This window comes from Leptonotus elevatus, chromosome 3, assembly GCF_054856555.1.
Source record: "Leptonotus elevatus isolate MCC_2025b chromosome 3, RoL_Lele_1.0, whole genome shotgun sequence".
Taxonomy (NCBI): domain Eukaryota; kingdom Metazoa; phylum Chordata; class Actinopteri; order Syngnathiformes; family Syngnathidae; genus Leptonotus; species Leptonotus elevatus.
In genome coordinates, this window is record NC_141241.1 from 3,753,886 (window position 1) to 3,769,807 (window position 15,922).

The window sequence follows — 15,922 nt, forward strand, 5'->3', positions numbered from 1 at the left end:
TATGTCAGATTTACAGTCAACTTAAAGTCAGAATGACAGTTTGAAGCAAGAATGCTGTGCCTCTGCAAGCAAGAGAAGAGTATTATTATTATTATTAGCATTACTATAAAATTCATGTAGGCTATTTTCGAGAAAACCACAGTCTATTGATGACATGTACACAATATTTCATAATAAAAATTGTATACCTATTTTTGCACCACCCTATCATTAACTCTTTGACTGCCATAAACGTTATAAAACGTTTAGCATAAACCTAGGGAAGGGCGCCGAGGACGTTAAAAGACGTCCCCTATGTTTTTGTTTTTTTTTTTTCAAAAACGGGTGCAGGAAAGCCTTGGGCAGCTGTGCTGAAAGTATCAGGCAGATCTGATTAGTCAAAGACTCGTTTTGGCCCCTAGAGGGCAGCGATGACTCTCTTTGCACAAGGTTGGATGGGCCGCCCACCGTGGGCGTCAGTAGAAGACGTGAGGCGGAGCTAGAGTGTTGAGGAGACATGGCTGAATAAGCCCACAATGGCTGCCCAAGCAACCGGTTGCAAGCAGCTCACGCTTGAGCATTTTTTTCAAAGACGGAAAGCATCAATCAATACTAAAAAGCGCATTGATGTCAACGATGATGATGACTCCTCTACGCCAAAGTTGGAAGCTTTGGCGTGACTGTTATGAACACGTAGTAAGCCTCACCGGCTAAGCGCGGCTAGCGCGGCTAGCGCTGCTAAGGCCGGAAAACGCGCACAATAGCCGGCCGGGTACTTCTACACAATCGGACATTCGATCGGGCGATGGAGAGTTGGCATCGACCAATGCAGATTGATGATGATGATGATGATGACAACGAGCTCTACGCCAAAGTTGGAAGCTTTGGCGTGACTGTTATGAACACGTAGTAAGCCTCACCGGCTTAGCGCGGCTAGCGCTGCTAAGGCCGGAAAACGCGCACAATAGCCGGCCGGGTACTTCTGCACAAGCGGACATTCGATCGGACGATGGAGAGTAGTCGAAAAGCATCGACCAATGCACATTGATGATGATGATGATGGTCACTCCCGAGGTTGACGCCGGAGTTGGAAGCTATACGCGGCCGTTATTCTCTCGTCATAAAGCCTCACCGGCTAGCGCTGCTAACGCCGGAAAACGCGGAGCTGCACAAGCGGACATTCGATCGGACAATGAAGAGTACCCCGAGTCCAATGCATATTCATCGGAGGAGCGGGTACAGTCTGATCACGGAGAAGACACTGTTTCTGGACTACGATGCCACCATGAATGGAGTGGATGAAATGGATCAGAACATCTACCACTCGGTATAGCAACTGAAGGACACGGGGAAGCGAGACGTAACGAAACCGTAGCATGATCCTGATATTAGACTTGATGACACACTGCAGTATATACTTGCTATTCCCCGGAAAAAAACGGCCGGCAAGAAAGTGGCGCACGCGAAGAGGCAATCTGTTGTGCAAATGCTGTTGCGTCTCTTTGCACGCAGGAGAGTGTTACAAAAAGAAAAACTGTCGTTGAAACATCCACATATTTGTAAATAGCACCACAGTTGCACACATTTGTAAATAGTTTGCCAAATTGTTGTCAAATTGTTACACTGTTGAATGTAAATAAACGTATTTTGCTATCAAAAAACACTTTTTCATTCTTGGTGGTAGTGTTTTATAGAAGTAAAGCACTATTTAGGTGTTTGTGGCATCATTCATGGACAAAAAGAAGTGTCAAATTCACTAGAATGCATGAAATAATATCGTTTCACTAAAAGCTTGATTTCTCCGTATTTTGGTCCAACACAGGCGAAATTGGGTCAAACTAACCATTTTCTATTGTTGATTACTAAAGAACGGAATAAGGTAGAAACAAACTCTTGATGAAAGTCCAATCTTTCATTTGGTAGTACGTGTGTTTCCATAGTCCAAACAGAACATTTTCTGTGGACCTTGAAAATCAGTCAAAATGCTTAAATCGGCTGGCACTGACGGCATCCCTTTTCTGAAAACGTCTGGCAGTCAAAGAGTTAAAAATGTGACTTTTTCCTCACAAATGTATAACTTAATTCTGTATTTTAAAAAGTAACTACTATAATGTAAACGACTGCTTATACTTAAACTACTTATAAAACTATTCATTTGTGCTGTGGCCCAAACACTTAACATTTCTTGTCTTACTGTATTCACTTAGTAGTATTTTATTTTTAAAGGCGCCAACCGGAAACTTGTCCGTGTCCGTGTGGTCCGCCTTGACGACGCTGGTGACGACTCACGCTCGATGTCAGCGACGCCAGCGGCTTTAAATGCTCCTCATGCGGGCGCAGCTCCTCATCAGTGCGCCCACGGAATTGGAAGCGGAGCAGACCATATCCTACTCCTCCTCCTCCTCCTCTTCTTCATCATCATCATCATCCTCCTCCTACTCCACCTCCTCTTGTTCTTCATCTATTGTTTCTCTCTCCATCTCTCTCGCTGTCTGTCCGTCTCTTTGGATATCTACCTGCATGGAACATCTCAGTGGGGTTTGAGTCCCAGCTGGAGTCGGAGCTTGGGGGGGGGTTGACATGAGAAGCTCCACTGGACTTTCATTGCGCACACAAGCCGCGGAGGAGCCCCCGGGTGCGGGACACGCGTGATGGATGTACCCCCTTGTAGATGTTTAGGCGCTCCGATGAAGATTGACGCGACGGGAGGCTTCTAGTAGGAAAAAAAGGGAGCGTTTCTGCAGAGGAAATAATGCACATGGGTGAGAATTTTTTTTTTTCTCTTCCCCCCTCATTTGATTTTCAAATAATTCCCATTGAAACTTTATTATAAATAATTAGCTCCATCCTAATGAAGCAACAGTCATCTCGGGACCAGACTCCATTGGGAGATCGGATTAAAAAAAATAACTAAACCACTCCCCTGGAATGATCCGCGAAGTAATGTTGCGTGCGAGTTCGGAGGCGTTTGTGCGTGTCGTTAACATCGTTTCGGCTTGTGTGTCAGTGTCGTTAACTGCGCCCCGCGGAACGGTTGGGTGGCCGTCAAAAGGGATTTCGTGCGTAAAAATCACGAATTGATGTCCACGATCGTGTACGCGGTGCTAATTTGCATATTCAAATGGCTTAAAAGTAACAGCCAGGTCACAGTGCGTGCATACTTGCATTCTGATCCAATTCAAATGCCGCCACTTCATTCCATGCAACCTGAACGCCACCACCGGCCAAGCGAGTTCAATTATCGGACGCCGCGCGGCCGGGCAAAGGGATCGTGTCAACGGTGCGCTTCGCTGGGCTTCACCGGTCTCGCGGAGCTGAGTGTCCAACGACTTCTAGTTCCATTATCGGACGAAACGCGGTCGATTGTTGCGTGGTGTCCACGGCGTGCTGCACCGGGTTTCACCGGTCTCACACCTGGATGTCCCAAAAATATGGATGGAGAGACAGATGGACAAACAGACTGATAATAAATGAATAGATGGATGGAGCGGTAGATGGATTGTTTATTTGAAGGAGGCATTTATTTAAACTAAGAAATAAACATTCATAAACTACCTGCAGGTGATAGAAGCTGATGTTCACTGATTGGTCGCTTACTTTCAAAGGGAAATGGTATGCGAACCCCTTTCACACTGCCTCTCAAATCCGGCTCTCTCCCAGCTTTTCTGTGTAATGGCAATGACGGAGGGCCAAAGCCAACCCGAAATATTCTGCCTTTAGAGCCGTAATAAGGCAGGATAGCATTTCACAACTGCTCTTGCTCTTAAAGAATCTTATTGAATGTGTTCCTTTAGCACATTAGGTCATTTACTACTTTTCAGTTATCCGGGGCTTTGGCGCCATCTTTTAGCATCTTTCAGTGTAGAGCAAAAAATAATAATAATAATAATGTTTCGACAATTATCAGGATACATTTTTAAAATTCATAATAATGACTATTGTAGGGGATTAGTGTAACCAGTGGTGTAGTCCAGGGTATACGCTGATATACGGAGTATACCCACTTTTTAATCTGCCCAGATACCCACCATTCAGCCATTCACTATGTTTATTCATTGTTCACTAAATATTGTGATTTGTTTTATGACATATACTTCGTTTGCCTCATGATAAGTATTTGGGTTTTTAGTAAATAAGTCAGGGTTGGGCAACTTCAATGCTGGAGAGGCAATAATTATTTTTAGCAATGCTACTGGGGGGCCACATGGGACCAAGCATTTCCTAACTAGACAAAAACAACAAAAATGCCATTTTACTGTAAATATGGACAAAATGTGTGCAAAATAAATGCTCTTAATATATATATATATATATATTTTATATGCATTTCTCAATGCATGTATAAAAGTTCCACTATCCTAACCCAGCAAATGGTTTGAAGCAAACAACAAAATAACCAAATAACGTGGGACACCCCCCCCCCCCCCCAGTGCACAAAAATAACAAAACTACTGAACAGCAAATTAACATTAAGTTTGTTCAGAATCAACCCACTCAATATTTTTTATATTATTGCGGTACTATTTTTGTCCTGCATATCATTCCAAATGTGAAAAAAAAAAAATCTGTAAAAACCTGGTGTAAATGCTAACGAATCCATGTCTGCCATCTAGTGGTGAATGATGATATTACAACTTAAAACTACAACAACAAAAATTTAAACCTGTTGAAAATTGCTGTTGGTTGCAGCAGAGAGACGATTTAAGGATGCTTTTGTTTCTAATTTTCATCACTGTTGAATTGACTGGCACGAGCATCACGCAGCTCGACCCCCCCCCCCCCCCCCCCCCGATCAAAATGTTAAACAAATCCGGATGCAGTGACCCATAACTCTCCCATTTGGTGTGAACGAAAAGAAAAGTCATCATCAAATTAATCGTCAATTTAATCAGGCCACCATTTGAGTACTCAAACCATGCTATAAACCATTCTTGATTTGGTAACATATTCAAAATGGATGTCAGTCATCATGTGACTCATATAAGGCAGCAGAACCATGTGACCTCGACCGGCCAATCGCCAAAAAGATTTGCTTGTATTTATATAGCCTTACTTAAAAATCGATATACTCTATGTATGTGAATCGTGTCTATCTATAATTAATTTACAAAAATACAGTAGTATGATAAGTAACATAAAAGTATTATAGACTTATTACATCATTTTATTTTATTTTTCCCAGCATGGATCCTCCTCGTTCTCATAGAAGAGGGCCTCGCTCTGGCGCAGCGAACGAAAGGTAAGCACGACAAAAGAAAATAGGATTTGAAATAACGTAATAATGGAAATACTAAAAAACATTTTCTTTTTCAAAGACTCCCTGAGCGACAATGGCGTCCAGAGCCCCAACCAGAATGATTGCGGCACGTGGGTGCGCAACATCAACGGCGGCGTGTTCACGTCGCCAAAGTACCCCGACACGTACCCGCCCAACAAGGAGTGCGTCTACATCCTGGAAGGTGAGCCCGGTGCATTGTGGGTATCCGAGAGAGTGCTCGGTTACCAAGGCTGTTTCGGAGGGGTAAAGAAAGAAGCCGTTTTAAAAATATTTGTTTCTTACTTTCTTTAACATTGCCAGGAGATGTTATGAAATCATTTTCATTTTGAAAATAAAAACATCATTCAAATACCCATTTAGAGAATCAAAAAGTCCACTTGTTCACAATGTTGCATCCAGCAGCTCAACTTTGCCACTCATGTTTCCTTGCACGAAATGATGACGTCACGCTACACCTGGAGGGGGTTCCCATCCAAACGTGGCTCAATTGCTCCCCCTGTAGAACAAAGTAGGCATTGCAGCTACTCAACTTGGCTTCTTGCAGCCCACCACACAGACAGATGGAGACTCCCAGTGCTGTTATTTTTTGGCAAATATAATGATTCATACCGAAGACCAACCAATGGATTTGTTATTATGTTATGTTATTTTATTTTATTTATAGAAGAGAAAACAGATCCAGTTTATAAGCATTTTTTGTAAGCGTTTTAGCCAATTATTTAAATTAGGAAGTTAAATGTACATGTTTTATTATTTATTTGACTAAACATTTATTTTTTAAAGTATTTAATGGAATGGATGAACACAAAATAGATATGATTTTAAATTCACCAATTTTAAGGAGGAAATGCCCAAATAAGTGCATATACAGAAAGTCCCCATGTTGTGAATGTACTACTTTCCAGAATGATGTTCATCATGTCTTGAATTCAACTCTTAACACCCCCACTTTCATGTAGTAATTATTGAAGCCATCACTACTGTACAAAAATGCAGTATAACATCATGCTACTGTGCCACATCCATTAGATTGTCAGATTTGTTATTTTTCTAATAACGTGACAAAAATGTTTTTAAAAAGACGAATTATCACGCCATATATCTTTTGCGAGGCGAACTGAACTCGGTATTCTTGCTTAGATGGTTACTCTGACCAACCAATGAAAAGACGGAAAAATGCTGCTGATGATTGAGGCTGAAATATGATTGGTCAGCTGAAATATGATTGGTCAGCTGAAATATGATTGGTCAGCTGAAATATGATTGGTCAGCCATGAGAAATGTTACAAAATGAAGGAAATAGACTGTTGGGAATAAATTAATGCAGCTTCAAAGCGGATGAATACATGTCGACTGTCCAAAAAGTGACGAATGTTGTCTGACGTGACCTTCCGTGCCTGTGACTAAACAGCGCTGCCCAGGCAGAGGATCCAGCTGGCGTTTGACAAGAACTACTACATCGAGCCGTCCTTCGAGTGCCGCTTCGACCACATCGAGATCCGCGACGGGCCCTTCGGCTTCTCGCCGCTCATCGACCGGGTGTGCGGAGCCAAGAACCCGGGACTGCTCACCTCCACCGGGCGCTTCATGTGGATCAAGTTCACCAGCGACGAGGAGCTGGAGGGCCTCGGGTTCCGCATCAAGTACACGTTCGTTGCAGGTACGGGCACGCAACGACTGCGACTTTTCAATGCAACATGGCGGGGAAAATCTCGATGTCATACGCAGTCCATTTTGGAGAGTAAACTTTACTCTGAAAAAGACTATATTCGGTCCCAGTCTAAACAGAGTCAACTTTATACTCTGAAGCGAATCAAATATTCAACAACTCAACAGTTGAGGAACGATCACAGAACATTCAGGTTGGGAGACAACCGATCGAACCACTGACCCATGCCGCTCCTGCTCTGTGTCAATATATCGCAGGTGTCAGGTGGAATCCTCGTACCTCCATTTTTGGTCTCGTTTTGGACACGCCAGCAACATGTTAGCTAACAATAAGTGTTGCATAGCTCAAGTGGTGAAGGTTGTACGATCATTCCTAAATCCTTGAGTGTTTGTTTTTAGTATTTTACTCTCTTCTAAGTGAAACGTTTGCTCTGTTTAGAGTGGGACCGAATATAGTCTTTTTAGAATAAAATTTCCTCTACGAAATAGAAATAATTAAATAAATTACATTTAAAAAAAGATTAAATAAATCTCATTTAACATATTTTAGCTATAGCACCCTTTAGCTGCCCCCCGAGCCTCTGTTTAAAAACGCCTCCTTAGTTTTAGTATTAGTTTTAGTTTTTTTAAATATAAGGAGTATTTGTTGAGTGCAAGATTAAAAAAAAATACAAATTAAATAAGAATAGTGTAATAAACTAAACTACAATTTTCCAATGACTGTTTGAATAATCATCTTCCGTATATCGATGAAGTAGTACCAATTACCAAAATATTTAATATCATTTCAAAATCAAAATAAACCCCGAAAACTTTTATGAAATTAACTGACAAAGAGAAAATGAAGGACATTTTTGCTATAATTACAGTATAAATGTAGAATGTAGTTTGTTAGTTTTTAAAAACCACTCTAGTTTTAATTTTAGCTTTTATTTATTTATTTTTTTATAGGTATTTTGTTCATTTTATTGTGGGAATACTGAAGCATTCCCACATATGTTATTGTGATTTTTATTCTCCACACTTTTTTGCCGTGTAAAAACTCCCACATAATCCTTCCGATTTACACTGTTCGAATTTCAACTTGCTTCAAAAATGTACGCCTCCCGGGGTATATATCGCCTGATTCCACATTGCTTACAATATATATCAACTTTTCCCCATTAATTTTCAATGGGACAGACATTATCACTTTCCACGCCCACTGCCATACATATAACTCATCATCGTTACCAGGTGTCTCATACTGCTCGGCGGAGCATTTGTTAAAGTGCATTGTTCAGTAACCACGAGGTCATAATTTCATAATTTATCTCTCAATTTACTTCACAAGCATTCCAAATGCATTTAAATCTTAGCATTCAGCTTTTAGCATTCCCTCGCAATTTTTCCAGAAATTGCACTTAGTCTAGTTAACTATAATAACCTACTGAATCTGTGCCCTGTGATTGGCTGGCGACCAGTCCAATGCGGGGCTGAACTAGCACAAAGAAATCGGCCCTGGCATTTTGACATTTGTATCGTGAATGCGTTGAGTAAGATTCGGGATTTGTATGCGTTTTATCTCATGAAATCATGACTGTAAATGTACAGTAAACAATGACTTCTCAGCCATATTGTTTGCTTGCTACGGTGTGAAAATAATGTGGCTATAGTTGATATTGATCGTAAACATCAAATGTTCTATTTTAACTCTTTTACTGCCACACGTTATCCAAGAAACAACCCCAACAGTGCCAGCCGATTTCGAGCATTTTTACTCATCTTTCAAGGCAAACAGAATATGTTTCTACCGTGTTCCGTTCTTTAGTAATCACCATTTGAAAATAGGTAATTTGAATGACATTGAGCGAAAATTTAAAATTGTTTAGTGACTCTCTGTGTATTAGATTTAACAAAAGCTTTGACCATTGACATCATCCTTGAAAATGTTCAATTTCATCAGATTCGTCATGTTTCAGTGTAATTCCATACTAACGCGAGCCCATTGAAAAGAGATACAATGCTGCCATCTGCTGGCCATAGTTAGTGGGTGTTTTGGGATTTTACAACCCCAATGACAAGGCAGCGCTGCACAGACATTCCACTGCCCTTTTAAGTCAATTAACGTTTTTGGCGGCATTCATTTGGATTTTAGTAAACGTCATTAAACGTGTTTGGCGGTAAAAGAGTTTTAAAGACACATTTATATAAAAACATTAAGATTATTCTGTCCTTGCTTTTTCAGACCCTGACTTCCATCTGCATGTGGGTGGACTGCTAAACCCGATCCCGGGTAAGCTCCTCGTTGCTTTTATTTTGAAAATCAAAGGTCATTCTCATCTCATCATCCTCTGCTGTTGTTTGTCCTCTAGACTGTCAGTTTGAGTTGAGCGGCTTCGACGGGGTCATTCGCTCCAGTCAGGTGGACGAAGCCAAGCGGGTCAAGCCGGGAGATGCCCTGGACTGCATCTGGACCATCAGGGCCCCACCTCAGTCCAAGGTCTGTACGCACGGGAGTAGTGCTGCTTCCATGAACGTCAGGCTGCGTTTGCTTCAAGTCTTCTCGGTTTAGCATCTCCTGTCCTACATTTGATCATTTCTTCATGTATTTAATCCACTTTTAAGTGAGTTGACGTGTAAAAAAATGACTGCCGTGATTCACAGGCAGGCGAGCGTCGCCACGCCTGGAGAGTAAATGAATCACGGGCACGGTCCAGCATGGCTCACACAACGACGACACAAATTCATGCACATCTGATTAAGTTACATGAGTGGTCCCACGCCATGCTTGCCGTGTTTATGTGTGGGCTACAGAAGCCTGCTGGCATGTCATTGCAAGTAACTTCATTTAAGTACAGTCATTAAAATGGAATGACAAACATTGTCATTATATAAGGCAAGATAATTGACAGTGAATGAAATATGATGAGGTGGGAGAAATGTTTTTATTTTTTTTGAAATGGCCAAAAATTCTTAAAAAAAAAAAAAAACACTGTTGAACATTCGCTATACATTTCCCATGAAATTTGTTGGGTAAATTGGGGGTGGGAGGATCCTTCTAAAAACAAAAAAAAATTGTATATATATATTTTTTTAATTCCTTGAAAAATGTAAAAAGAAAAAATGAAAATCTGAATATGCGAAAGTGCTGGCCTGAATGTATAATTGATGTGCAGTGAAATGTCTTGGGAGGGAATTATCCCAAAACAATCTTCAAAAAAGACTGAAAAACATTTCATATACGTTTTCTATGAAAATCAGAGTAAATAGGGGAGAAAAATACAAAAAAATATTACAAAATATTTTAAAAAAATTAAGATTGAAAAAAAATCTGTGAATATAAAAAAAAACACAAGTGTTGAACTGCAAGTACGCCAACAGTATAATTGGTGCCCATTAAAATTCACTGAAAATATTGTAACTGCAAAAATTCTTCAAAAACAAAACAAAACAATGAGAAACATTGTGTATACATTTCCCACAAAAAAATCATATGGAAATTGGGAGGGGAGGACAAGCAAACAAAAAAAGACCAAAATATTACAAAATATTGGAGAAAATAAATTAATTGAAAATAATTGAGACTACACAAAACAAACAAAAAAAGCCCCAAAATATTGAAAAATAAAACATTGTAATTGAAAAAAGTCTAACAACAACAACACTGATAAACATGCAATACGTTTTCTACAAAAATAGGAAGGGACATGGGGTGAACCCTCTCCCCCCAAAAATACTACAAAATATTTCTAAAAATACAAAAAAATGTTCGATTTTAAATTTTTTACGAAAATGTCAAACTTGTGTGTGATGTGTCCAGATCTACCTGCGCTTCATGGAGTACCAGATGGAGCACTCCAACGAGTGCAAGAAGAACTTTGTGGCCATCTACGACGGCAGCAGCGCCATCGAGAACCTGAAAGCCAAGTTCTGCAGCACGGTGGCCAACGACGTCATGCTGGAGAACGGCGTGGGCGTCGTGCGCATGTGGGCCGACGAGAAGAGCCGACTCAGCCGCTTCCGCATGCTCTTCACCTCCTTCGTGGACCGTGAGTCGACAAGACAGAGACAGCCTGCCTCCTGTTTTCTATGCTTACTGAAAACTGCAGCGTGGTGAACCAGCTCAGTCATGTTAGCCTGGCATCTGCTTGATGGCTGCTGGTGTGCTCGCCATTAGCGCTCCTGTGTTTGCTATTGTTGTTTTTATTACCGTCAAAATGGCTTCCGGCCCTTTTCGCACCGTGCGCAGGTTATTTTTAATCATGTTTGTGTCTCTCGCCTGCAGCCCCGTGCTCGGCCAACACCTTCTTCTGTCACAGCAATATGTGCATCAACAACTCGCTGGTGTGCAATGGTGTCCAGAACTGTGTCTACCCGTGGGATGAAAATCACTGCAAGGGTAAGAATATTTGCCGACAATTACCCGGTAATCACTTGGGACATGTTTGTCTAAAACTTATGAAAGACTCAACTTGTCTTGCCGGTTATTGCTGCCCCCCCCCCCTACATACACATTTAGAGAGGAGATCCAGGGGTCTCTTCCACCAAATCACCAAGACCCACGGCACGGTTATCGGTGTCTCATCCGGGATCGTTCTGGTTCTTCTCATCATTTCCATCCTCGTCCAGATGAAGCAGCCCCGGAAAAAGGTAAGTGGGACAAGCAGGTTTCCCAAAGTCGAGTGATGAGGCTGCAGTGTGCATGCCGTACCAATAGTGGGCACTGTAGCCCTGTAACACAAAAATAATTAACGTGGTGTATATACTTCTTTTTTTTTTTTACATGTAAAAGATGGCTCACTAGAGAACCTGATGATTGGGCTAAATAGACAGACTTGATCAGAAACACATTGGACTCAGATGAGTCCGGTGAATCACCACAGATTGGATATCTTCACTTAAATCAGGTGCCTGACTCAAGTTAATGGATTCATCAACCACACGGCAGACTGAGATATTTAGTGCAGAGATTCAAGTTGGTCACCAGAAGCACCGTGGATTCTGATCATTCAGTCATATCAATGTATTGATTTAAGTTAGCAGGTGCTAGCGAGCAAGCTCCCTAGCTAGCTCCCAGGGTGCTCGTTTACCTGCTAGGGAGCTAGCGAGCTAGCACAAGGGGCTAAAGCCAAACTGTGGCAGGGAATTTACTTTCTGGACCTGGATTCGCCACCTGTGGTCTGCATGTTTATGGCGAGTTCTCTAACTTGAGTCGGTGAACTGATACAAGCTAACCATCTGATTCTGTGATGTTTTCCTTGACTCCAACGACCTTGGGTCAGTCACCCGATTGAATGCAATCATTTCAGTCGGCTAACTTGAATCAGTGCAACGGAATCATCTGAATCTTCAATGTTGAGTCCAATTAGTGGAATCAGTCATGTAACTCACTTAAATCATCTGAGTGTTCTAACTTGAATCAGGAGACTCAAGAGACTCAGCAGAAACTACAGATTTTGAGTGACTCGTGTTTGTGGACTGGCCAGAAACATTGTGGGCTCAGATGATGAATTTGCAACTGGCTTGAGTTAGATTCACCAGAAACACTGGACTATCTGATAGTGAATCCTTTCACTGACACAAGTTACTGAACAGAACTCACTGGAAAAACTCAGATGATTCGGTTTTGTCCGTTCACTGACTCAAGTTAGAAGACCTACAAGAAACGCTGCGAGCGCAGATGATTCATTTGAATCAGGTGCCTGTGACGAGTTAGAAGATTCAGTTTTATCAGCTGACTTACCCAAATGTTACTGGAATCTCTGCAGAATCCAATGATTCAGATTCTCTGGCTCAAGTTTACAGTCTATTCGAACTCACACACGTCCCTGAACAGGAGATGTTCAGTGCTCAAACACGGGTATGTGTTTTTCCCCAGGTGGTCGCCCGCCGTCCCGGTGTCTTCAACAAAGCGGGTCTCCAAGAGGTCTTCGACCCACCACACTACGAGCTCTTCTCTCTGCGCGACAAGGAGATGTCGTCGGACCTGGCCGACTTGTCCGAGGAGCTGGACAGTTTCCACAAGGTGCGGCGCTCGTCCACCATGTCGCGCTGCGTACACGAGCACCACTGCGGCTCGCAGGGGTCTGTGGGGACGGGCGGAGGCGGCGGCGGCGGCGGCGGAGGCAGCATGAAGCACAGCCGCACCACGCTGAGCTCCATGGAGCTGTCCTACCACAACGACTTCTCCAAGCCACCACCCATGAAGACCTTCAACTCCACCGGCACCTATAAGAAGAGCTGCTACGGCTACAAGCAGCACGCGCAGACTCACGACTGTGACCAGCAGGTCATCGAGGACCGCGTCACCGAGGAGATACCCTGCGAGATCTACAACCGAGGTGGAGGGGCCACGGGCGGCGTGGGCATCGGAGGGGCGATGGGCATCACTGGGGGAGTGGCCATGGCTGGAGGTATGGGTATGGCGGGGGGAGTGGCCATGGCCGGGCCCAGCGGCATCGCCGGTGGAATCGGCGGTGGGATGGGAGGAGCCTGCGGCACGCTCACCATCCGTGGCACCAGCGCCCGGAACAGCACCTCAGTGGTGGACCCACAACAGCGCTCCATGTCTATGGACTTCTAGAAGAAGAATCTTCCATGCGTGGGTTGGAAAGCTGCAATGAAGGAACCAGAACAGAATCCAACAGTGCTCCATGCCCATGGACTTCGAGAAAAGGAATCCTCTCTCTGTGGAGTTGGAAAACAGGGTTCAAGGAAGCAGAACAGAACCTGAGTGGTCAACCACCAACGGCGCTCCATGTCCATGGACTTCTTGCAGGAGAATTTTCTCAACTTTGGATGGCAAAACCTGATTTCAAGGGATCGGAACTGGAACAACCAAGATGGTCTGAGTTCAGAGCTGCATGCAGACACTCGATTGGACCAAGTAAGAGAAGAACCCATCAAGAGACTTTCAGAACTTTTTACATCAGTTCACCTGCCATTCACAGATATAAGAGATATAAAAATGTATATATAAATATATAGTGTGTCTTCAAATAATTTATTTGATTTTTTCTTTTTCTTTTTCTTTTCTTTTTTGGTGCGTGTTCCTTCACCATCACAGCAAGGATTTGTTGGCCTTGTGTCACGGTGGGATTTGATTGGACCCCCAAATTTGTCCACCAGGTCTGTCTTTTTGTTTTACCCAAGTAGATTAGTCCAAAGACTCTTTCATACACCAACCAGTTCAAGTTGTCTGGTCCCAATCACAATCACCTGGTCCGTATCTCTTCTCAAGTTGGGTTGCATCACAACAAACCATGTGACGCCGCTCTTTTCACTTATTGGTCGCAGGAATGTAACCAGAATGTAGTTCTGGTCATAGGGTACTGCTGGGCAATCTAGTACACGGGCAAATAGGGAAGTGCACTTTAAGGTGGTTAAAGCAAAGACTTGACCAGTAAGTAAAGGCAGTCACCTCTGTCACATTATGATATTCTCCAAACCTAATTGGTCCTCAACCAAACCGCGCTAGAGTTCATTCCGAAACGTTCATTTTTTTTACCCGGACGTCTCGGACCGATTGGTTTGGTTGGTTCATAACCGGACCATGCAAGAGTTTATTTACAACAGTTCCGTTTGTTCTCGGTAGTGTTGGTTTTGTCCACACTCCATTTCCATTAGTGTGTCACACATCTCAGAACAATTACCACACGAATGTGGAACACAATCTAAAGTTCTAATAAAAGGGACCAAAGTGTGAACGCTCCCCGAGTGTGTGGCCAAGTGTGATGTGGTTGGTTTGGTCCACACCAGAATCCAGTTAAAGTGTTCATGACTGACCAAACTAGTTATTTAAAATGGACCAAAGTGTGAAAGAACCCCAAGAAGTGGTAATCTGTTTAGTTTGATCCACACCTGAATTTGTTTTTAGTGTGTCCAAACGAACCGCAGCAGGGGGTCAACGAACTGGAGTACGATCAACAATTTACAAGGTGCTGGTGTCGAAGCACTCTTAAACTGTCTGTTTTGGCTGGTTTTGCAGTGCTATGACTCACTGGTGCCTCCTAAGGAACACAGCGGCATTACAAGACATGTCTGAGTATCCTTCTTGTACCTTTTAGCAGCGTTGCACTGGACTCGCTGAATCCGTTGAGGTCATGACAGTACTTGTTGATGGAGTATGACATGCTTTGGCCTTTGTTGACGTAGCAGCCCTGCTTACCTCACACGCACACATGCAGACATAACGCCTATTAGCTCCGTCTCGCCACGGGAAGAGCACACCAAGAGACTCTTATTTTGGTAAGAGGAAAGTGTTTTTATTTTTGAATTCTCCTTGTGAAATGTAAAACAAGCACAACTTCCCTTAAAAAGACAACGACGACGATGATGATGATGATGATGATGATGACGACGAGTTAACCACTATGTATGATTTCATTCTGTTGGATTAAAAGAGAATCTACTCACCAGCCTGGGGAGCTTCATTGTACAGTGTTATAAGAAGTGGAAAATAAATACCTCACCCCAAATAGGACCCTTATTTTTCCCTTCAGAATATGTGTCATCTCACCAGAGGGGGCAAATCTAGGTCCAGAAAGTAAAAACCCTGCCACAGTTTGGCTTTAGCCCCAGGTGCTAGCTAGCTAGATAGCTTCCATGGTGCTTGTTTACCTTTTAGGGAGCTAGCTAGCTAGCATCAGGGGCTAAAGCCAAACTGTGGCAGGGTTTTTACTTTCTGGACCTAGATTTGCCACGTCTAGATCTCACCATTTATCACTAAATTGTGTTTTGAACAAACAAAAAACCAGCCTATTTCCTTTGTGTATGTATTAAAGACAGTCTACCACCTCAGTAGGTGCTGCTGTTTTGGTTAGCAATCAAGTTCAGACAGGCTCAGCAGTTAACAATTGAACGCCCTCATCTAGTAATCAAGATCATTACAATTACAAGGCATGCATCTATTTGAGGGTAACGTTTATTTTTAGTGGTGAAATATATTAGTGGAGTTCTTTATTATGGGAAAGTTATACATGATATACCATAGATTCTCGGACACTATGATAAAAA

At 42.7% G+C, this 15,922-nt stretch overlaps 1 protein-coding gene across 1 annotated transcript; it reads left to right on the plus strand.

The window, feature by feature from the left end:
- Positions 1–2,242: 2,242 nt before the first annotated feature.
- On the plus strand, positions 2,243–15,324 carry neto2a (neuropilin (NRP) and tolloid (TLL)-like 2a). The gene is made up of 10 exons (XM_086071993.1): positions 2,243–2,741; positions 5,162–5,218; positions 5,295–5,438; positions 6,669–6,917; positions 9,153–9,200; positions 9,280–9,407; positions 10,728–10,956; positions 11,193–11,306; positions 11,427–11,557; positions 12,786–15,324. The coding sequence occupies exons 1-10, from the start codon at positions 2,732–2,734 to the stop codon at positions 13,488–13,490; spliced, it is 1,815 nt and encodes a 604-aa protein (XP_085928119.1). The 5' UTR covers positions 2,243–2,731; the 3' UTR covers positions 13,491–15,324.
- The last annotated feature ends 598 nt before the right edge of the window (positions 15,325–15,922 follow it).